Below are 24,165 nucleotides of genomic sequence, written 5' to 3' on the forward strand. Positions count from 1 at the left end.
TCCATTATTAGATTTCTAGAGCATCAGAGCATTGTGTTTGCCCATTTTAATTACTTATTTTGTTTGACTGCAGCTGCTTAGGGAACTGAGTCATTTTAAGGATTTATCTAAGAGGTTAGCCTATATTTCTCCTTAAATCCGCATCTAAGGATTTTTAAATTTCATTATTTAACTTAATATACTGTTTTTTATTTAATTCACTTTAAAATTGAGGCATTTGTACTGAAATTCAATGAAAAGTAAGCTTGTGGGTGGCTGTAGTAATCTACTTGTTGTACCTAGAATGCTTCTCAGTTGAAAACCAACTCTCACTAGCCACTGCTTTGTTTGTGTGCTGTCAGCCCAGATTTGGGATTTAGTCTCCCTTCCCTGCATCAGAGCCCACCACTCATCCAGAATAATTACCTGGGTGGTTTTTATGACTCATTCATGTCAAATTGTCGCAATGACTGATGGACTTCCAAAGAGACTAGTGTAAAGAGAATTAATCTCTTCAATTAGGCAGTTAACTTCTTTCACAGCATTATTTAAGAAAATTGTCATATAGTACTTTATTTTAATCCCAATGCAACTGTTCACATTTTTAAGCAGATTTAAGTTTTAAAATTTAGAATTATAGAATGGAAGAAAGACTCATAATTTCTTCTTCACTGCCCTGTACCTCTTTGGTTTCTAAGATAGATTCAATTAGTTGATTCCTTGAACTAAACTTTTGAGATCACCATTACCATGCTATTGCAAAGACCTTAAAGACTGTATGTATTTTCTGGGCCATTGATTTTAATAGAATTTCTGAGAATGCAATTAACAGATGAAGAAATGCTTATTTGCTGAAGTGACATTATGAAGATCATGTTCCAGTTTCATCCTGCAAGCTGTCACTTGATAGCCAAGCTGGGAAGTTCCTTAGGATGATTACTGCTGTAATTTATTGCCTTGCCCATTTTTACAATCATTTCAAGTTTTGTACTATTATACCTATGATCCTCTGGGGTTAGGAGCAAGCAAAGGACAAATAATCAAGGGGAAAGGTAGACTGACACTTGGGCACAGTAGTTCTCCTTCAAATTCTTCTTTTTCTAGTAAAATATTGTTTGAATCCAAAGTATAAACTAATGGGCTGGTACAACCACAGGCTGATTCTTAAGGTGAGCAATTATCCTTAAAAATGTCATGCTTCCCTTGTCCCTTATAATTTTGTTAAAGTATACAGTGAAAGTAGACAATCCATGGCAGTCATTTGTGTTAAGCTTTCATATGGAAAAAAATACATGGAACAGTTTACCTGTTGAGCATAAAGGCTTTAATTTCAGATGTGTCTGAATCCATACCCTCACGAGGAGTTAGTCTGCTGCGTTCATGTGTCTGAGTTAAGATCTATCAAGGTTTTTCTTTATTCATCAGATATTCAGACCTTTAAGTTTTCATTGAATAGTGTGGTTGTCAGAGAAAGTGAAGAAACCGTGAAGCAGCTTTTCCTTTTATAGCCTAGGCTAACACAAATCCTTTTTATTTCAAGTTCAGAAAATTGGGTGTAATGGTTTGGTAAGCTGTAGTGTGTGTAGATATTTTAGTAACTTGCTAAAAATGCTTAGGACTAAGTATGGTAGATTTTTTTTGTTGGGTCCTCCATCTGTTTCTTGCCTCTCTTGGGGGTGTTGGGGTGGGCAGGAGAGAGACTTGATTGCAACTGCAGTACAAGGTTATGTGCACCACTCTCCTAAATGTGATAAGTTTACCTTTTCCTCAGTTGGGTGGGTTATTTTAGACTTGTCCTGCTAACAAAAGCCCTGAATATCTTCTTTTAAAATGCGTCATTTGGACAAGTGGAAGTGGGCTATATAGCTATAATCTCTTCGTGCTGTTTTTGTAGAGTGTTAATGATGCAAATTTGTTTATACAAAAGAAGAATTTACAGTTCTTTTCAGCACAACATTTTCATCTTTCATGGCACTGTGTCAGGCCAGCATGGGCATAACAGCATATGAGCATCCCCAAGGCAGTGCTAACACCTGATTTAACTGCACAGAGGCAGGTCAGCAGCCATATGATCCAGGCTGGAGTTATGAAAACTTTTAGTAGCTCTTTTCTCCTCGAGAAACACTACAGTTCTCTGTATTCATTTTCTGGGGTTGCAAAGTTGTAGGAGTTGCACAGTCTGCCTGGTATGAGAAGGGCCCACCTTTGATGCCTGCCCGTGTTTCAGATTTGCCGGAAGCTGAACGGCGTCCGCTTCACCTGTTGCAAAAGTGCCAAAGACCGGACATCCATGTCGGTGACACTGGAGCAGTGCTCCATCCTGAGGGACGAGCATCAGCTTCACAAGGACTTCTTCATCCGGGCACTGGACTGTATGAGAAGGTACGTGGAGGTTTTTGCGTGTCCCTCGCATTTTGAGCTGAGCCAGAAACTACAGTAGTGAGCTGTCTTAAAGCTGGTTTTAAGGGCACCATAGACCCAGCCCTGGCTTAGCAGACCAGCAGTGTGCCAGCTGGTAAGTCACTCTTTGCCTGCAGGGTCTTTGCAACTGTGTGTTTTATCACTAATTAACTGTTTCTGAGACAGATGTATGAAACTTTCCAAGTATCAACTCACCCACCATAGAATTTGACCAAGATGAATAGCAGCTACTTTTCTGTTTTAAGAATATTTTTTAGAACTTTTACATATTCGTTAAATAATTTGTATAAAGTTTACACAAGTACTGGGAAAGCAAAATAAGCATTTGTTACAGTTGGTAATTCTTACTAGCTCATGTTATTAAAAATAAAAGAAACAACCACATAGGTTTGGGCAGATGGTGGTTGCCACTAATATCTGATAAAATCTTTACTGTGCTTTAAAAAAATTAATTAAAATGTGTTATTCTAAATTGCAACTATGCTGAAATTGAGGCTGATGTTATCAAGAATGTGTAATTAAAAGATGTAAAGATTTCTGATTACCTGAATCTTTGATGAATAAAAAAAAGTCATTGAGTGAACAAGTTTTGATCATAAAATGAATCCAGATGCTAGATTCTCTAAAAAAAACTTTCATCATTGGTTTTAATGAGTTTAATCACATGGTTTTAATCATAATGGTTTTAATAATATTTTCTATGGGAATTTAAAAAAATTTATCCACAACATTAGAATAATATATAAACAAAGATCACTACAAAACCAACAGAAAATACTCTAGTCAGCCTGCAAAGAAATAACTGAATCATATCTTGCACTTATGTGAAACACAAATTGTTTGTATGTTGGATTAGTGACTAACATACTAAGTAAGCAATCATGTTTAAAATCTGTAATGGGTAATTCTTGACCTTAATATTTTGTATTGTCAAATTAGGTGTTTAACATCGGGATTAATACTGTAGGTTTACATGCGTAGGGTCCTTTTGTCTTTTGGCAAAGATAGATATTTTAAAGAAAAAGGGTAATTTTACAAAGAGTAAATGAGCAGAGGACTGAGATGGCTCAGATGTAGAGTTGGTTCACAAGGTGCTGGTGCAGTATGATGTATTAAACTGAGGTGTATTGTTTTGTATGTATCCTTACCTTGCATAAATCCCTCAGTCCCTGCAGTAGTTCAGTGAGTGAATGACTTGTGTGCAGTTTTTCATAACTACATATTTTATCTATTCTGCGTTTTCTGTGTTAAATTTCATTTGTGTCGGCATTTCAAATACTTTTTTTGTTTTTTTCTGTTATGTCTCCAATAAATACGAAATTGTATTTAGCTACAGAGAATTACCAGATACAGGAAAACTAATTATATAAAATCGTTATTATGTTAGAATAGCATTGAGTAGTGGATTGGAAAAGTTTTGCAGACATATACATGATTTTAAAAAAACCTAACTTAGTACAAAAGTCTAGCAGGTTTTTGTAGATTAAAATGTAAGCAACTTTGAGGGGTTTTATGTCGTGTAACTGATTTGAAAGTTGAGGAGATTAACATGTTAGTTACATTTGCAGGTAACAGTAATTTGAAGTCACAAAAGAATGGTGAAAATTCAAAAAAATCTGGAGAATGCTTAAAAAATAAACTAGGAGATGGGTGTATGAGGCTTAAGCACCACTACAAAACTGTCAAGTCTATGGTTTTGCTGTAGTTTTAAACAGAGAAAAGCTTTATCCTGCTCTTACCCTATAAATGAATTTGAAACAGCCTGGCACTAAAGTAGATGAAAGGTGTGTTGGATGGAAGGTAATAATTTTGACTTGGATGGTACAGTTGTCTGAGTATTAAAGCAAAGGCCTTGCAAGTAGTGGCAGTAACATACAAAAAATAACCTGCACTGTCAGGATAATAAATAAATAAATATATCTTTTAACGAAGCTAATTTCTGTCAGTATAACACTGTACACAAAACTAGAATTTAAAAAAAAAAAGAGCAGCCAACTTACTTTTTTTTTTTTTTTTGCCTCATGAGCTGATGAATGAAAGCCCAAAAATTTAGAACAGAAGAGTAAAATGTCAAATGGGGACACATAACTCCATGGTGCTTCCACTGAGAGTTGGTCAGGCAGTTTAAAAACTGGCTTTGGGGTGCTTTTTTTTTTTTCTATCTTTGATGCTACAGTCATTCAGCAGGGAGTGCTTCTTCCTCCCCACTGCCCCTCAGTTGCTGGAGGTGCTTCTGGAGCAGTGGTGGAAGGGACACTGGCATTTCTCCCTGGAGCAGTGCTGGACCCTCCAGCTGGGCACTGCTCTCGTCGGCAGGTGGAGAAAGGTGATTTGCAGAGAAAGGCAATTTGGGAGAGCAAGCTGGGAAGAGCAGACAGGCAGAAGAGAGAAGGAAAAAAAAAAAAACATAATTTCCACAGCAAGAGATATAATGGCATTTCAACTAAAAAATCTCCTGTATTTTTCCTGAGGGAAGCTTGGCAGCTATGTTTTTGAGGTTTGTGTGAATGAGGTCTGCAGGCTTGTTTTGTAGTCATTGTGACACTTGGACTTTTATAGTTTCTTTTTATTTGATGATTGTTGTAGCTTGTTATTTGAAAGATTATGCTTTGCATTTCTAAAATCTTCATTAACTACTTGAAGAAGCTTTTAGAATGATTTTCACATCTGAAAGAACCTATTTTGTTTCAAGAACACACAGAGAAAAACTGTTTGCCATTTAATTTACAATTTTAGCAGTTTTCCCCCAATAAATCTTCTCTAGATCACTTTGTTAAACTTTATCAATCAAATCCCTTTATGCTGATGGTTACAAATTGCTTTTAAGCCTTTCAAAAGAACAAATAGACAAGAAAAATTCAATTTTAACATCGAGAATCCTAACAGACTGGATTGATTTTTGAAAGGCTTCTTTCAAGAGTTAACAGTAGGAGATAGAGAGTACTGTGAAACTAAGTGAGTTGTAAAAATAAATGGTGATTCAAAAGCAGCCTTTATTGGAAATGCCATCATTTTGAGATATGAAAATTATAAAGGTGCCTGTGTAGCTGTAAAGCTTTTTCTTTTCCTGCCAGTGCTGACACAGCTTTGCTGACTGTTGTAAAAGGGAAGCATGTACTTACAGGTTCGTGCTGTCTTGCCACCAGAAGTTTCGAGATCTGGGTTTCTGTTTCCTGCTCCTTTTCAGCTTTTTTGATATCCCCAGAATTTTGAGCAATCCAGAACAATTTCAGATGTTTCAGTGTATTTGCTTCAGTGTACACTGCACAACCCACTTTTTGGAAAATACTTCTAGTTTTCTAATGACTTAGTTTGTAAATGGAATTGTTGTCTTGTAGTGATAAACTATAAAATGTTTATTGCTTCTTTAAAAAAAGCTGTGCAAAAATCCTATTAGTTCTTTCTTTAGCTTATGAAAAATGTGGTGAAAAAATGACAGCAAGCTTTATCATTTACAATATGTAATAGATGGTTTTGTCTTCTGTTTGTAACTCTAGCCATTACGATGCTGCAATTGGTGTGTACCTGAAGCAGCTATTCTATAAATAATTCTACATATTATAATTGCCTTGGTATAGGTAAGTGACTTCCATTGATCTTAGTGACATGGATAGTGCAGAATGAGAAAAATCAATATATTATCCCCTCTGTATCAAGTGCTTGCCATTCTCTTTATATTAAAATAATCTTTATAATGTTGCTGCCAATTTCAATTCGTTTTTTGCAAGCATCAATATTCTTATTTTTCCGTTCACCAATATGTGAATATTTCCTATCATTCAATGTTAACTGTATTCCAAGAGACAGTAGAGAGACAAAACTGATTTACCCAAGTTCACTGCAGTATCTGTCGCATGATTCTACTTTTCATATTTAGAGCTGGCCACTGCCTAAAGGAGGATGGACCCTCGTGGGTACCACAGTTCTGTAAAACAAATTTCATAGTTTTTTCCTTTCGTAAAATTTATTTCTTTTCTGAACCTTTTCAGTTTTAATGTTTCAGTGACAGGGTCCCTTTTGGAGGCCGTGGGGCAGTGAGCAACCTCAGAATCTCCTGGTCTTTGAGCATGTTTCCAGTAAAGCCTCGAAAGTAGAAACAAGCAAATGAAATGACGAATCCGCTGACTACGGTGAATCCTTCACGCTTTAAGCCTTAGCATCATTCTTAGCAGGGCACAATACCTGTCAGATATTTCTGACATTGAACACAAAATTTGGCTCAATGTGGGGCACAGTGTTTTCACTTGAAATTGCAGCTAAGGATATTTAGGGTTATTTTAGATAAATTGCCTATCAAAAATCTGATTGAAACACAAGAACAAAGATTGCATATCTCCTTTTTAAAGAGCTGTTTGAGGACAGCTTTTCTTAAAGGTGTGTGGGTTCAATAGGAGGAATAGCTCTTTAATCAGGGACTTTCAGATGTTCTGGGTGCAAGCCATAGGTCCAGGCTGAGATGGACCTCAGCCATGGAGGAGCCTATACCAAACATCAGCGTTGTGATTGCTGCATGGACTAGGAAGCAGGAGCAAAGGGAATGGATAAAAGACAGGGATCCACGTGCAAATCTCTCCGTGCCTTTCTTACATCTCCCAGCTTTCATCCTGCTCCTGTGCGCTTGTGACAATAGATGCAGCATGTGAGGGGTCACACAGAAGAAGCACAAGTTCTCCTCTAACCGTTCCATTTTTCCAGCTCATCTGACCTTCTCCACCTTTTTTTTTTTCCTAAGAGTGTTAGTGCAGTGTAAAAAAGAACTTGAAAAAGGAGAGCCTAACTTCCAATACAGATTTTTGCATCCTTCTATTACTCTTTAGAAAATTAACATCTATATTTTTAGATGATTTGCATTAACTGATGTATTGACAGAGGCCTGAGCTTTAAGTAACAGTAAGGTCCAATTTTGGTGTATTGAACCACCATGAGTTTTATTTTCTAAAACTAAATTACTACTTCTTTTTAATAGCAACAGAGTGCAGAGGAAAAGAAAACTAAATGGAGAGAGATGGTCACAAGATGTAATGAGAATCAATGCCATTGACACCTTGCTGGGGCTCTATAGAATAAAGTTCTGTTTCTGACTATCCTTCTGGAAGGAGGAGGAAAATTGTAGACAGCCATTGTGGACAGAGTATCAAACAGTAGGTTGAAAAGGCTGCGTTAAATCTAAGGTTTTCTAATATAACTTCTCAATTTCACAGAATTGAATGTTACAATGTGTCTTTAAGGCAAATGTCTGGGTTTTGAGACTTAAACCAAACCAAGAAAAAAAATAAGGGAAGCCCATGCACACTTTATTTGCTCTGTATCAGGCTCAGGAAGGTCATTGGTGAGGTTCAGGCAAGTTAAAGTAAGTAAAAGTTAAAGTGAGGTTCAGGCAAGTTAAGTAAGTAAAATTGGCAGTTGTTTTGTAATATAGTCTTGCACATTTTATCTGTTTCACTGGGGTCAGATGTTTGAGTTCGTGTTTTGAAAGGGAATGTTCTCTATCTGACTACAGGAGTTTCATTCTCCTGTACCCCGTTTTCCAACTTCTTCCCACGTACTGTTTTCGGACTTCTTTCTGATCCAACACCCCAGTCAGAGTCCTGAGAACTCTCCCATGTGAACTTTCTCATCTTCCTCTTTTTCACTAATCTTGAATATTTCCCTCTGGTTGGTTCTTCCTCCTTTGTGACACGAGTGGCTGCCTTTGTCTTTCTTCTCATCTTCAGAGTCTGGGCACTGGTCTCAGGCACAACACAGAGGGGACCACAGAGCCAGTCCCCTGCCTCATGGCTTTTGCTTCATATTATAGCAGTCGTCGTCTGCCAGGGAAAGGAACAGCAAGGAAAAGTCTTGTCTAGCCCCTTGACCTGGCACACATTCAGCATATATCGAATCCCCAGAGCGTGTACCTGCTGAATTTTAACAAGACTTTGTTAGGAAGAGGTGATTTGAGAGTCTTGCAGGAGCAGGCTCTTAACGATAGTTACATCTCTCATATTTCTATTACCTTGGTGCAGAATATCAAATCCTGCTCTTCAGCATGAAGGTACTAGTAATCATCTCGAAAAAAAAAAAGAAAATGAAAAAGCTGGAATTTTTCCTCTTTAAATGACATTGTAAGTTTGAATTTTCCCATTCAAAGTGAACTAACAGAAAGATGAATCTTAATGGAAAGCATTGTGTAACCTTAATTATAGTTGCCTTTCCCTTGAAACCTGTAATAATATCCTCGGACTAATCTCTTGGGAGGAATAGGTGTTCAAGGTAAAACAGTAAAAACCTTTGCTCCTCTTGCAAGGAATATTTAGAGATGGGATTCATTCTATGTCCACATAGCAGACACTAAATGAGAATTTTGAAGTGCTTAGTTTTCCTGTCAGTCCATGGGGGGAAGGTAGCAATCTGTATTGTGTCTAAATTTTTACTCCAGTGTTAGGTGGGTGAGTCCTTGAAATGCACCTGTTTTCTCCTTCAGTGTCTGCTTAGGAAAGGTGGGTTCTTCAAGAATGTGCCAGGAATTTTTAAATACCAAGTAGGAAAATATACTAATATATCAGTCACAGTATACAATATTTTATTGTATTTAAAAAAAAAAAGTTCCTTTTCCATAGAAAAAGAAAACGTTAGGCCATGTTTGGGTTTTAGCTTTGTCACAAAAAGCAAACCTGGATTCCCTGTGATCTTTGTGCTGAAGAGAATCCTTGACCTTTTATTTGAGGATGTATGTGACACAGTTCTCCAAAGGAGAACTGGATTTAATGGAATTCCGGTCAAAAACTTGCCCTACTCTGAATTCTTCTGTTCTCTTTTGTACTTTTTATTTCTCAGTGAGATATTGACAGGGTAAACAATGTTAACTAGCCCATATTAGTATTTGCCATACCTTGGTCCAAATGAGAGTATAGGAATTGAGCTATGTCTTTCCTCTCTGTGAATGATTTAATTGTTCAGTATAGACAGTGAGAGAGGTGTATAATTAATTACAAGTGCATGCTATGATCACTTAGTTTTCAAAACCCACCGAACAAAAAGCCCTTATCCAATAAATTTGCTTTCCTATTTAGTACCACAGTCTGTGTTTGGATCCTTAACAGTGCAGAAGTGAATTTAAACACTACATGTTGATTAATTAAAAAAAAAAAGAAATAAAAGGAAAAGGAAAATGCTTAGGCTCCTTAAAACCTCTTTAATGTAGAGTGTTTCTGTCACTTTTGCAATACATAGATTTACAGGACCATAGTTCTCCAGGATTTCACCTGCCATAGTTACACAAATCTAGCTTTCAAGCAATCAGATTACCCAAAAATATTGTCTGGGGTTCACTTTTGAGATTCTTCTGGTTGTTCGTGAAAAACATCACTAATTGCCTCATTCATTTGGTGGTGCTTTATTGCTTATTTAGAACTTCCATGAAAGACTAGGCCTTTCCAGGAATCAGAAACGAGATGTATTATAATCACCAGAGCGAGTTTCTTCCTATTATATTTCACTTCTATTAAGATTTTCTGAAAGAGCATGAGGGAATTATTGTTACAGCTGAATTACTGTGGCTTTGACCATGTACAGCTAAATTTCTCAGGCTGAACAACACTGCCAAGTCTAAAATTTAGATAAGAAAGAAGAAGGAAATGAGACTGAGTAGTAATAGCATACAATAGCTCGTTAAAATTATCCCATGTGCTATCTCTTAAAGAATTATGGCCTCTCAAACAATATTCTTCTCAGAATAATATAACGTGGGCAGGGAGAGCTTGTGACTTCCTGCAGTCCCATCAGGCACTGTTGAGAAGTTGGAGGGGACATAGAAAGGAGTAGCAACCAAGCTGCTGTTCCAGAAAGGTGGTTTTGTTGTAGAAGGTTCTGCATTTCTTGAGGAGAAAGGTGATGGTCAGGCTCTGGTTAGCTTATGTAGAAAGCAGGCAGCAGATACTTCTAGTTTTATTTTTGCTCTCAGTTTAGGCTCCCTTAATCCCTTCATAAACTTTCTTTTTTTAGGAATGCTCCCTGTTCACATAATCATCTTTTCTCATCCAGCATCCCTGTTTCAGTTTGCATCCCTTGGGATTCTGCACAGGCTCAAGGCCAGCTGCCACCTCCAGGGTCCAGCCTGGCACTGGCAGCAGGGCACTAATCCTCTGGCCATCCTGACATGTAGGGCCACCAGAACAACCTGCACAGAGCCCAGAGCGCTCACCTGAAGCAGGATGGGCATGGCTTGTGGAGGAGCCCGCTGATCACCAAGGGCATGGGCTTCCGTCTGGGTAGGTAAGGTGTGGATTGGCACCTGGCTGTGTGGGCCAAATGCCCGTGCCTCGTGAGGGGCAGGATTGGGTTGGAGAGCCTCTCTTCTGCAGGAGTACACGAGCTTTGCTCTCTGGCATCTTCCTCTTGGGACAGTTCTTGGTCTGTCTTGTCTTCCCCTTGGGGCAGCTCTTTGTCACTGTCACCTTCCCCTTGGGACAGGTCTTGGACTCTGTAGACTCCGCCTTGGGACCACTTGGTTGATGTCATCTTTCCTCTCTTCCTCCTGCCTGGCCAAGGCCCCCTCCTCAGTGTCTGGTGCTGGCAGGACTGACCTCCTCCCACTGCCCCCCCCCCACTGCCTGCTGAAGGCATCGGCTATCAGCTAGCTGGGCCAAGGGCCAGCTGGGCAGCAGGGGCTGCCTGGCTCTCTGCTCCTGCTGCTGCCACCTGCTCGCTGAAGGCAGGAGAAGCTGCTGATGTTGCCACCTCTTGTGCCTCGGGAGCAAGAGCTGCACAATGCTCCTCTTCCTCAGGAGCTATGGCCAGGGCAGCAGCTGCTGGCTTGGAGTCCATGGCACTCCCTGGGGCAGGAGAGACTCAGATGAGATGCTTCTCCTGCAGCCTCTGTGTCCATGCTGCTGGGACAGCTGGGCCCCTCCTGGGGAGTAGTATGAGGGTCCCAGTTGGGTCCAAGGGAATGTCCCAGGTGTTGTAGCTGACGACATCTTCCCCTTGGGACAGCTTTTGGTCTCTCTTGTCTTGGCCTTGGTATAGCTATTTATCATTGTCATCTTCCCCTTGGGACAGCTCTTTGTCATTGTCATCTTCCCCTTGGGACAGCTCTTTGTTCCCCTTGGAACAGCTGTTGCTCATTGTTTTCCCCTTGGCCTCTCCTGTATTCCTACTGGGACATGCCTTTGTCACTGCAATCTTCCCTGTGGGAGAGCTCTTTGTTATTGTCATCTTCCCACTGGGACATACCTTTGTCATCGTTGTCTTCCCTTTGTGACAGCTCTTTATCACAGTCATCTTCCCGTTGGGACAACTCTTGGTCTCTCCTGTATTCACTTTAGGACAACTTTTTCCTTGTTGTCTTCTCTTTTGGCCAGTTCTTGGTCTGTCTTTTCTTCCTATTGGGGCAGCTCCTTGTCATTGATGTCTTCCCCTTGGCACAGCTCTTGGTGTCTGTCATCTTCCCACTCTTTCTCCTCCTCAGCCAAGGGCCCACAACTGTTCAAAAAATTTGCTTCCAGCAACTCTAGCACCCTCTGATGACTCAGAATTTCCTCCAGATCCTGGAGAATTGGGCCACCTTTTGTGATCAGGGGTGGCCTGTGCCCTGCTCCCCATGGGTGCCCCAAGCAATCAGGACAAGCGAAAGGTGGGCACTGCTGCCTGCAGTGATGGCCATTGTCCTGCCCCTGGCATAAGCAGCCGAGGGTGCCACTGGCAGAGGAGGCTTCTTGCAGCTGGTACTGGCATCTTGTGCGTGCCAGGGTGCCACTGCCTGGCTTGCAGTGTCATCCTGTGTCCCCTGGTACGGGGCAGTGACACCCTGTGCGTTGGGCTGTTCATCTGCAAGGGAAGCCGAGGGGAGAGGCTGCCTGGCTGTGGCCCTTTCTTCCTCCTGCACCTGCATCCCCTGCCTGTCAGCAGCTCTTGGGGTTGGGAAGGTCTCCTCCTGTCTCCCCTGTTCTCCCAACGTATGTCTGATGGCCCCCAGTGTCCTACAGGCTCTCTGGGCAGGCAAGCCGTGGCAGCCTGTCCCCATGGAGGGATGAGGCCAGGCCCTGGCTGCCCTGTGGCACCACCTGAGGTCCACCTGTGGCAAAGAGGAAGCATGGGATGGAGGCAGCTGCTTTGGCATAGCTGCAAGCCCAGCCCCAGCCCCTCATGAGGCCCCAATGGGCACCTACATCTAGTCACCTGAATTGCTTTTTATATATAAGACGTGAGACAGTCTTGCATTCCATCTCCTTATTCTCTTCTATTGTGTGTTACATATTCATAAGGCCACCTGGAACATTCTATTATAAAATTCTGCTTTCAAATAGTTATGGTCCTGTTGAACTTCAGTCAGTGGATCTTATATTTTCTAGCTTGTGTTTTTTTTTAGAGAAAGAATCTGCAAACAGGGCAAAATCATATTGGAGACCAAAACAGAGAGACATATTTTTTCCCGCAAATTTTACAACCATCCTTTGAGAAACTGTCTATTATGGATGGGGTTTTTTTCCTCCTTTGGTCTGCTGCTCTGTTTCCTCTTTCCAGTGAGCATTTCCCTGTTTGTTACTCTCCTGCAGTATCACATTGGTGTATGGTATTTTGAAGAACTCTTTTGACAGTAGCCCTTTTGAGCTCAGTTGAGGGAGTTACTTTTAGTATTGATTCCTAGTTGTTACTTTCTGTGACAGCTCTCATTTGGTGGAGTGAGGTTGGAGTATCCTTGATATTATAGCAGCCACTGGCAAACTTTCACTGGCATAGCTGGCAGCAACAAGTTGTTTCTCAGTGTGTCCCGGCAGTACAAGTCCTAGTAGTTGTTTGCAGTGAATTATCAAAAGAGTTTCCACTTGGATTGTTATGTATTTATTATGTATTTCCTACTTCCATGATGTTATCTGTAGTTGGCTGGAACTACACCCACACAGCCAGCAGTATTATATTGCTATCCTGTTCTCTGGATCATTCAGAGATAAATTTGGGAGATAATTTTGGGAACTTGCATTCTTAATAGCCTAAGCCTCTACTATAATCTGTGTGAATAGGAAGCATGTGTTTATAAGGAAGTCAGTGCAAAGGAAAGGCTGGAGTCCTCCCAAAATGCACAGCCAAATCACTCCACAGTTGACTCTTACTGTTAGAAAAGTTGAAGTAGTTGCTGCGACCCTGGGACCTAGTGGTGCCATAGTTGTACTGTGATTCTAAACAAACCCCTAATGCCAAAATCACTGGGCCCTGGTTTGGCTGTGCCTCTGCAGTGCTGTTATTGTGCCCTGCTGTGGACTTACTTCCCTGCCATCTTACCTTCTCTCCCCAGCCCGGATGTTGCCACATGAGTATTGTCTTCCAGCAGTGGGAAAAGCATCTAGCTTTTCTCCTCTGTTGGAAACGCTCCTAATGCCCCAGGAAGGTGCCAGAGCAAGTTTGTACCTCTGCAGGGTCCTGTGATCCCAGGGAAGACTTAGCTAAGGTTAAAGTCCCTTAGACTTGGGGAGGTCAGGGGGTGGGAAGGGAGTAACTGTATCTCTTGTCATGGGATGATCTACTTCAGGTATGTGACCCAGCCTCCTAGTTGGGTTACCAGTTAATGAGGCAGAAGATACCTCTGCACGTGGTACTCAGAAACCTCACTTATGCTTGTGTGAAAGGTTTGTGTAGTATATTGTGGTATTAGGGGTATGGTTGTTTTGGCTTTTTTCTCTTTAATCAGTTATTTTTATCTTTTTTTTATTCCTTAAAGGAGAAAATAACACTTTTGAGGGATAATTTAATAATTCTGAAAACATTCTGAGCATCTGGTTTTTTAATATAAACTCTATTATAGACAGGACTTAAGCTGATATACTGATGATACTAATAGAGTTAGCTCACTGAAGGAATATGAGGTCAGTTTTGTTTCTCTTTTTAGGGTGGTTAAAAGTTCTCTGTATCCTTTCACGGCTTATAAACTTTCTCAAGGAATGATTGTCTGAGGCCAAACTGAAGGTTCTCCACAGTGTGGCATTTATAAGAAATCTCTTTCTGCCCCTCCAATATACAAGCATCACATGTAAGCAGCTTGATTTTCATGCTACAGCCTCCTCCTTTGACTGTGTCTCCTGCAGCTTGACTGTGCATTTCCTTACTCTGGTGAGAACATTGTAGTGTTTGAGGTTTCTTATTTAACTGAACTCAGCCCAAAGAGGGAATACACGGGTCCCTTCTACTCACACCACGAATTAACATGTAACTTTTGCTTCTAGAGGAAGACAGGCTAAAAGGGCATCAGCTAATTATTATCAGCAGTACATCAATGAGATACACCTTGGTTTAAAAAAATAAATATATACTTCTCAGCCACAGACTCACTCCAGTCAGCATTGTCAGATATGAGGAACTTGTTTAGATTACTAAAAAATTGAAATGATTAAGGAGTAATCTGACCACACAGTCACGTATTTGTAAGAAAGACCTTGCTGTAGGATCATCTGGTTAATAGTTTGTGTCTTGGCTGAACTGACAAGTCTGATGAAAATGTATCATTCCAGTCAAAGTAATGTTGGTTTTTATGTTCATTTTGCAAAAAACATTCCTCGATGCTCCAAAGTTGGTGATTTTTTTTTATTTAAATCCCTTTATAACCCATTCATAACTGTTGACAGCAGAGCATCTACAGAATACAAAGTAATCAGCACAGAAAGGTTTGCAACTTCCAGCAAATTGCCTTTGTGGTGGTGTGATAAACAGAAGATGGGAGAGTTCACAGTAGGTTGTTGTGGAATGTTTTTCATAATACATTTCAGCCAGGAAATAAAAATCAACACTTACTCTGTTTTTTTGGGGGCTTTTTGTTTGTTTTGGTTTTTAGCTCACTTAGTTTAACCAAGACTGGCATGATTTTTGTTCTAATAAAGGGCTAATAAAATGGCTGTTACATTGAATGCCTCAGGAAAGCAAATAAAAAGTATTAAATTGGCACTGTAGCAAAGGCATTATTGGCTGGTTTTGAAATTATCAAAGTAGCATCAGGCAAAGGCAAGCAGTTACAGTAATATCTCATTCTCAAAGGTGCATGAATTGATTCTAAAATTCCACAGGAGTCTGCTTTCATAATATTGCTTATAACCTGTTAGAATATTTATACATGAGTTTTTAAAAAGTCTCTGACACATTCAGTGTTTACTGTTTCAGCTTTTGTTGTCACCAGTGTGCACTGAGAATAAGTGCTATCCTACTTATATGTTGCTACTAGTTTATGTTGTTAGATATTTTTAAGATGTCTTCTCTGTCATTTAAGATCTTATAATAAAGAGATGTAACACAGGTTTGTTTCCTGAAGAAAATTTGGTAATTTCTAATACCTTATAATTTCTCATTTGTATTGTATTCTTCACTTTCTCACCTCAACTGCTAACAGGCATATGTGCTAAATGCCTTTCATTTAATAATCACTAGTTAAATAATTAGAAATAGGTCAGGAGCTGAGATTTGAGTAGATGTGCAAACACTTTTTAATGTCAAATGTTCTTGACTCAAAAAGACAATTGACAAGGAAAGCGTGAGATAAAGAAATGCACTCATATCTTTTTTCACTTTTAAATGGGAGAAAGATGGTATAGAGATGCCAGGTCACTTATAAAACACAGTCCTCTCCTTCATTGGAAATTGAATGTGGATCTACATTTTCTTTCAAAGAGTCTCTTCTCATAGGCTATTTTGCTTTAAATAAAAGTCCTGTTGCTGTGCTTGAGTGTGCAGTAGCAATGCTTGTAAATAATGTTTATTGGCTTACTGACAATCCCTATTCTGCACATTAATAATTCACTTTTCCCACTCTTTTTTGCTAGTTGGGTTCATGCTGACATACCACATGCAGTGATGCTGGCTGCACAGTTCAAGCCTCTTTCCCTCTAGGACACTCCTGAACTGGTGAATAAACTGCCTGAGTATTTATGGATAGTCCTCCCTCAGCAATATAGTGAATAAAGTCCTCTCTTGCTCCCTTGCTGCATTGTTGCCTAGGGGAGAAAGTTGCTCCCTATGTCATCTTTTTCTTTAAAAGTCTGCTGCTACAATGGTCTTATCAGCAAATTTGCAGATGGTCACTTTATATATAGTTTGACATTTCTGTTACACAGATAACATCATTTGCCATGTGAAGATGCTATTTGAATTTATTCTTAAAGTGAACTAGTACATGTTGGGCCACTGTGATGCTGTTTATTTTCCATTTTGTGCAATGGAAGTGGCCCAAGATGTGCTGCCAAGTAGAGGGGTTTTCTTTTTGCTTCTGTAGGATTGGTTTTTTGCCCTGTTAACTTGCCTTGCTGCATTCTATAAACACTGTCTTGTCTTCTTGTTGCAACTCTCTTCCTTTTGCTCTTTCTCAGAGGGAAAATTACATTGTTTCATAGAATCACAGAATGGTTTGGGTTGGAAAGGACCTTAAAGGTCATACAGTTCCAACCACCTGCCGTGGGCAGGGACACCTTCCACTAGACCAGTTGATCAAAGCCCCGTCCAACCTGACCTTGAACACTTCAGGGATGGGACTTCCACAACTCTGTGAAGCCCTTAGGGTGAATACAGCCTTATAGTTCATGCTGACTTTGCTCTACAGAAGTATTAGAATATTCTTTTGTGGCTGTGGTTATGGTCTATCTGACTGTAATTTGCATAATTTTACTCTAGTAGATTAAAAGTCAATAAAATATTTTTCTGAAATCATCTTTTGGTGGTGCCTTGAGAAGGCAGCATTGCATACATCAAAGTTTTGCCTCCTATGTATGTTGGTGTGTGCGGCAGTGCACTTGATATGCACACACAAATGTAATTACACTAAAATAAAATGTAGGAATGTAGGAATTGATGTGTTTGTTTGTCACATTGCTCTTTAATTATGCGACCTAATGAAGTGAATTATTTTAAATGGCTTACAAACTTTAGAAATATTTTTCCAAGACAGGAAACCATTTTTAGAGTACTTTATTTCCATATCACTGTGGTTGCTAAGTGTTTTGCATGCTTTGATTGGCAATTAAAATGTAGTTAAAAGACTGGAGACCCTCATGTTCTGGGTTGCCCTGTTGGTTTACTATCTTCAGGTGAAGATACTTGTTTGTAGATGAAGATTTTTATGAGATAGAAGTGCTAGGAAAATGTGGTCACTTCATATAATGTGAGAGAACTCTTCTTGGTTTTCAGGGAAACTTAAGTGCACTAACATTTTTTAAATCAGACGCTGTTTCTCATTTTCAGAAGAAAGGTATTCACTGGCAAGAGGGTGCTGAGCACTGTAGTCTAGAGAAGTATTTGTAGTCTTAAGTGATTTTTTAAAATTATTTTTGTGACAGATGTATCTCAAATTTTATGTTTTCTATCCCAAAGGCAATCATTCTTCCTGCTGTCACAAAGAATCTCCTCCCGTGCAGCACAATAGGGATGACAAAACTCATTTCAATCTCAATTTAAGTTTAATTCCAAGGTGAAACTTGCAATGAGGTGATAATGAAGTTGAACACACAGTTTAGATTATTTCCTGCATGCTTATACAAATGCTCAGACACAGTACAGGTATTTTCCAGACATGGTTCTGCTGAGACTGTTTGTCTCTTGAGCAGATGAAAAACTGAAATTTTCTGCTCTGCTTGTTGTTATAGTTGGTGTAGTAAGACCATTTAGAGTTCAGCTCTTAGGTTTGAATCAGACCTACCTAAATACATACCCAAAAGAAGAAAAGATGATCATTGTGACTACCACAATGAGATAATATTAGGAAATAATGAGTTGATAAAGCAGAGACTGATTCTCTGAAACAGAGAATGATCAAAGCAATTAAAACCATTCTGAAAGCAAAACTCAAACATGTTTTAGAATCTCGGCTGTGCAGTGCAGTGAGTACTGTGCTGATAACATCCACCATCTCACTCAAATTCTTTGAATTTGGACATGTATGTATTTTCTAAAATAGTGGCTTGTGCTCCACGTGTTTAATACACTCATGGACAAACAGGCTTTACCTGAAATAAATAATAAATAAAAGAGAAATAGCTCTAGCAAAGAACTACACCAGCAAACAGTGACTGGAAATTTGCCATCAGAGGTCTCTGGTGAGCCCTATCCCATCCCCTGCTCCAGGCAGCCACAGCAGCTGTATGACAAGCCCAGCATGGAATGCAGATCTTTATGATGCTGTGATCGGTCCTTCGTGGCCGCTCCGTTCGCCACTGACAGTCCACACCAAGAGTTAAATTGAAAAGCACCCTCTCCCAGTGCATTCAGCTTTTCTAGGCACAGCTGAGGTATCAAACCTTCCCAAATGTGGCTTTCTGTAGTGTGGATTTCACCGATCTCTGTAGTATCCAGAGGGGATAATGAACCAACGCTGGGGTAGCAGAAGTCCAAAGGCCTTTTTTCAGACAGGACCGATACCTGATATTACTGTGGGCTGCTTTATGCAAATACTACAGCTTCGTTATTACTGCACTACAAAATGCATTAGGCATTCTATTTCTGTTGTAAATGAAGCAATGTATTACCTCAGTAGCTACTTTTGAAGCTCTCTGCAACCTAAAACAGAGATGTTAAAGTTATTGGAGCTAAATTAACCCCCTCTGAATTGTAATCCTTGAATAGAGTAAGAGGGTTTTTTATTATTATTAATTATTATTTAATAATTAATTTTTTAATTATAAGGTTTATTAAGTGAAATACATATTACAATTGAGAGAAAACAGTCAAGTGGTCTTATATGGCAAAAATAAAAACTTGAAACTTGCTATCCATACTCCACTGGTTATGGAATGCCAAAAGAGAAGTAAAAGACGTTTAATCTTATTGCAAAGCTTAATGTTCTGTACCACATTGTAATGTAGCCCAAACCAGACAATTGCTTGCTCATAAATCTCTTTTTTTTTTATTATTGTATTCACATTATAGAGAAAAATCAAGGCTGTCCTTCAAAAATAGTCTGTCGTCAAGTGAGCTTGAAAGTTTATGTTGTTAGCCATCATGTTCAACCATATTTATGGTGCTGGAGGGAAAATCTGAGGCTTGTGTGGTTCATTTATTAAGCAATGCAGTGGCAGTGCAAGTATGGGCTGGAGATCATAAAGCTCTGTGAAGATGGGGGGAAAAAAACCATTGGGCAATTAGCCATTGGAGAATTTTTTTTTCCAAAGCCTGTTGAATTCAGTGCAACACTTACACTCTTATAATCAAGCTGTTTCTATCATAAAACTTTAGATACCTGTTGAATGAATGCCGAGTTAAGGATTCATGTTCCCAGTACTCTCCTGGGGGGATGGTCAGCTGCCTGATTTAGGGGCTCTGAATCATCCTGTGGATGTTCTGTAGGTGTATGGGAAGCCTGGGCTGCTAAATTTGGCACCCAGTGACTTGCTGCTCTGGGTTAGGAAGTATACGATGTGTTGTCTTTTGAAGGAGTTGGATCAGATCTTGGAAGTGTATTCTGTAGTTAACCTAGTAAACAGCTGAAGGTAAAATGAAGGGAGCAGGGCAAAACTTAGCACGAGGAAGATTTTGGCATCAGCACACTACCTGTTCTGCTTTTAAACATAACCTTGTCGCTAGACACTAATTGATTTATTATCGTAAGGTCAAAGAAGCCAGAAGTTATTAAAACAAAGAAATGTATAGGAAGTTTAAAGGGCACTGTTAAATTGCTGTTTAAACTTCAGCTGCTAAAATATATGGGCTGCTTTCTTTGTTTGTCTACTTAGCTGGTATGATGCAATAACTACTACATGCTTTGAAATAAAGGGTAAAAGTCCATTTTTGTTACTTTCCTTTTTGAAATAGAGAGCAGTAGCCATTGAGCAATGTAATTATAGTGCCCTTACCCTAAATTTCTGTTTATTTTTGTTTATAAACTTTTTAATTTGATAACTCTTCTGGACAAAGGTACTTCAGCTTACATAATTTTGACAACACTGAATTCTGCAAATATTTAGCCATTTTAAGTAGATAGATATGTAGAAGTTGTTTTTTCAAAACCTGTTTCAGTAAACGTTGCTCTAATTTTTCCATCACTGTGAGTTGTTTTGTTTATTTTTGAAAAAGAATTTATTTATAGTCAGTATTCCTCAGTAACAATATGCAGCTAATTGTTTGAGTGAATGGGATGAAGCTTTCTAATAAAGTATGTCCTCTTTAGAGAAGCAAATGATTGGTAGATAACTCTTCCCTTGTCCTCAGGCTGTTTGTTACTCCTTCAGTTGTTAATTATTGTGTACTTAAGAAAACCATTATTTTTCCCCTGAAATTTCGATTATCTGTGAGCAATTCCAGCTTAGGATGGATTATCATATTTTACATTTTCTACGGTGTTTCTGCAAGTGTTTCATTACTGTGTACCATACCTGGGAAAATGTCATTTATTATTTCATGCACCAAAACATTGTCTGCATTGATGTACACACTTGTCTGACAAGTACAGTTGCTGGTCTGCACTCACATGCCTTTAGTTTTGTTTGAGTCTCAGATCTGCCGTTATTAAGGATTCACACGAGGAGCAAAAGCAAACAAATTTAGTTCAGGGCATTTTTGCTACTTGTTTGCTTTACCCACGTTGTAAAAGACTAGGAAGGGTATTATTAACCACGTGGTACATAAACAGTCCCAAGCCAAGTCTGTCCCCCGTGTGTATATCAATGAGATAATAAGAGACACCTGTAGCTTGGCAGTGATAATTTTTTTAAATTGCTTTTGCTGTTTAATTGCAGCTCTCATGTTTTCTTGATTTTATTTAAGCTGGCAGCAGCAGTGCATTAATAGCATATTATAGAGTTTATTTTTAACAAACACAGAATTAAATGCTAATAAAAAGAGACAAGCATGATTCCAGAATGCTTCCCATGTATAGACTAGGCTCCAATGAGATGATGTGAAGTTGATTTAGTTTTTAATAAAGGTTAATTGAGAGTAAAGCTATGAGAATGGTTGAGATCTTTTAAAAAAAGAACATTGAATACCTGTCCATATTTATTTGTGTTCGTGGAAGAGGATAATTTAAGCAGTTAAAAAGTCTTGGTCTCTGCTGCGCTCTTCCTGCGCTGTGCAATAAATGTATTCTAAAGAGGGAAATTGTTTAGTCACTAGAAGCCTGTAAGTGCTGTCCAACAGCCACAGAAATGCAGTATTAATTAAAAAACAAGGGGAGCAGCAGCCTGCTCAGACTTCTTCTGTATGGTGGCTGTACTTTTTCCTAGTCCATTGGCCATGAGCAAGTCCTAGAGAGGACTGTGAGTGCTGACACTTCTTACCTACCTGGAAAGGCAGTATCATTCCCAGTGAGGTTAATATGGGATGAGTGTGGTTACAACATGAGTGAAGGATATTGCCATTTATTAGAAGTTAAAAAGGAAGCAGAATTTCTTACAGCCTGACATTGTAACAGGAATTTGGGAAGGATGAAATGTTTCTAATTAACAACCTGTGTGCACTGTTGATTTTCATATGAGCCTCTAGCTCAAACACCTGAGGCATGTGAATAAGTGTTCCTGTTTTTCCTAGTGAAAACATGAGCAGGAACATGAGTGATATCAAGATATAATGTGAGTCAGACTTGACTGTGTTGAGAACTGCAATTCTTATAAAGAGAGTGTAAAATTGGAGGTGCTGAAATTGCCTGCAGCACAATCTCATTCAGTGTTGTGTTCTAAGAACACTGAAGTTATTTCAAAAGACAGGGGGGTTCTGCAAAATTGGAGCAATGTTTATCTAAAATGGAAGCACCATGAGATGATGAAACAATGAAATGTTTCTTAAACTGTTTTCCTTCCAGCATGGAAGATAACTAGTGTACATAATAGAGTAGAAAAATGCACTGTAGACAGAGATAACTCTCCACCATCTCAGCGAGGGAAGACTTATACACTTGCTACCTTCTGTGTCTCATCCTGGGGAGAGAGGGAGACAGGGAAGGAAGGAAGGAAATACTCCAATATTGCTACTAGCTTACTGCTTCTTCAGGTTTTCCACAAAATCATGGAAGTTTCCAATTTTGTTTGGAAAAATCTTTTGTATTTTTCATAGTAAAACACCCTCTTTTCCCAATTACAGGCATTCTTAAAATAGCATGCCTTCTGCTTGCAAGTGATTGCTATTACCACCATTAGTGGAAAGCCCCATCACTGTACTGCTTTGCAGTTGCATCAATAGCTTGCTGAACATGTTCTTGGGAACATTTATACTTAAAATATCTGTGCCCCAGTGACTCCAAAGTTTAGGGAATTGGCAGACTTCTGTAGGTGTTCCCAAGGCATTGTGGTGGTAACTCTGGTGAGAACATTTCCTCACCACTGATTGTGTATTAGAGACAACACAGAAAAAAATTATTAAAAAAAAAATAGTATGGATCTGATTGTTCAGTCCAGATCAGGAAGTAAATTGGCACTTGGCTCATCATTAAGTGATACTGACAGTGTAGTGAACTCCTCTCCTGCTCAGGGGGTCCTGACCATAGTTCATAGAACCTGTTCTGAGAGCTGCACCTTTGATCTTTGGCAAACTGTGAATTACTGTGACTGCACTGAGCAAAACCATGTCCTTCAGTTCTTTGTAACAGTAAGAAAGATGTAGCATTATTATAGAGAGAAAGATATTTGCACCTGTGCTATAATTTATTTACTCCTTGCTGCTGGCAAAGACTTAATGATGCAGGAGGTAAACAGATGGCTTATTGAATCTTTAGTCTTTAGTGGTCTCAAATCTTCCAAAAGTAATTTTTTCCTGATATTAGGGGCAAAACAGTATGGGATTTCATCTCGTCACTCTCCCCATCAGTGCAGTCCTATTTTTGCTTAAAAAATTGACAGTCTGTGCTAATATTTTCTCTCTAAGATATGATGAACTTACTAAGAAATCTGCAGTAGCATTCAACTAAAAAATTTCCTTACAAATGTGAGTAGCCACAACAAACAAAGAGAAGAAGCTTGTATTCAAATATATTGTTTAAAAGATTTCAGCTTCAGTCCTCCTTTTTGGTACTTGGGAAAGAAAAGTGCTTCCTTCTGAGAACAGGCTCCAAAAAACTTTGGTGGTCTTCTAAATAGATACTAAAACAAAACAAGTAAAGGCAAAACAGTCATATCCATTCTCTTAATTTCCCATAGAAAGGGTTTGTTCCTCAAAGTCTCTACATACTACCCATTAACAGAAAGGACAACAAATGCATTCAAGGCACTTCATAAGAATTTTAGCCAGCCTTGTCATTTGCTCTGAAGGAAGGATGGAAAACATGGTGTGTTTGGGATTCAAAAAGAATTTTGCTGGCATTTTGTAAGGTTCTCTTAAAATCAGTTTGCTAAAGAGAAGGTGATTTATTGATTGGACTGCTGGGATGAAATCTCCAGGTTACTACAGTCTGCATCCCAGCCAATGCATTTTTGGGTAGGTTGTTTTGGTTAGCTGCCTACCTAACCTAAATAGGGCTGCATTTTTTGTTCCTGGTACCAGCTAAAATCAGATGTAGCTGTATTTTTTTTGTGATTGGGGAATCTACCTTTGCACCAATTGCCCTTGTATAAATACACTCACGTACTGCGTGTGGTACTAGTGCTCAAAGAACAGCTGAGATCAGAACAGATCAGATCTCAAGCTGTTAATGTGTTTTTAAAAAATTGTATCAGTATGTTTGTTGAAAGTAAGTAATGAACTGGCATTATTTAATTGAAATGGAATAGTAGTTTTCAGGTCTTGCCTGTGGTTTATGACTCACACATTGCTTAATCCCATGAAGAGATTATGTGTATTGGTGTCATTAATCAGAAGTAATCACATTCCTCCTTTTGTGTATCTCAAACTGAAGCT

At 39.1% G+C, this 24,165-nt stretch overlaps 1 protein-coding gene across 5 annotated transcripts in view; it reads left to right on the forward strand.

Annotated features, from left to right (window-relative positions):
- Positions 1 to 24,165, forward strand: part of INPP4B (inositol polyphosphate-4-phosphatase type II B) — a 312,873-nt gene that overhangs the window by 274,083 nt on the left and 14,625 nt on the right. For all 5 annotated transcript variants that reach the window (XM_027698885.1, XM_027698882.1, XM_027698884.1 and 2 more), the window contains one exon: positions 2,207 to 2,361. In XM_027698885.1, coding sequence (XP_027554686.1) covers positions 2,207 to 2,361 — 155 coding nt within the window. The remainder of the gene's footprint in view (positions 1 to 2,206; positions 2,362 to 24,165) is intronic.

Source organism: Neopelma chrysocephalum, unplaced genomic scaffold (genome assembly GCF_003984885.1).
Source record: "Neopelma chrysocephalum unplaced genomic scaffold, ASM398488v2 Primary Assembly neopelma1_133, whole genome shotgun sequence".
Classification (NCBI taxonomy): domain Eukaryota; kingdom Metazoa; phylum Chordata; class Aves; order Passeriformes; family Pipridae; genus Neopelma; species Neopelma chrysocephalum.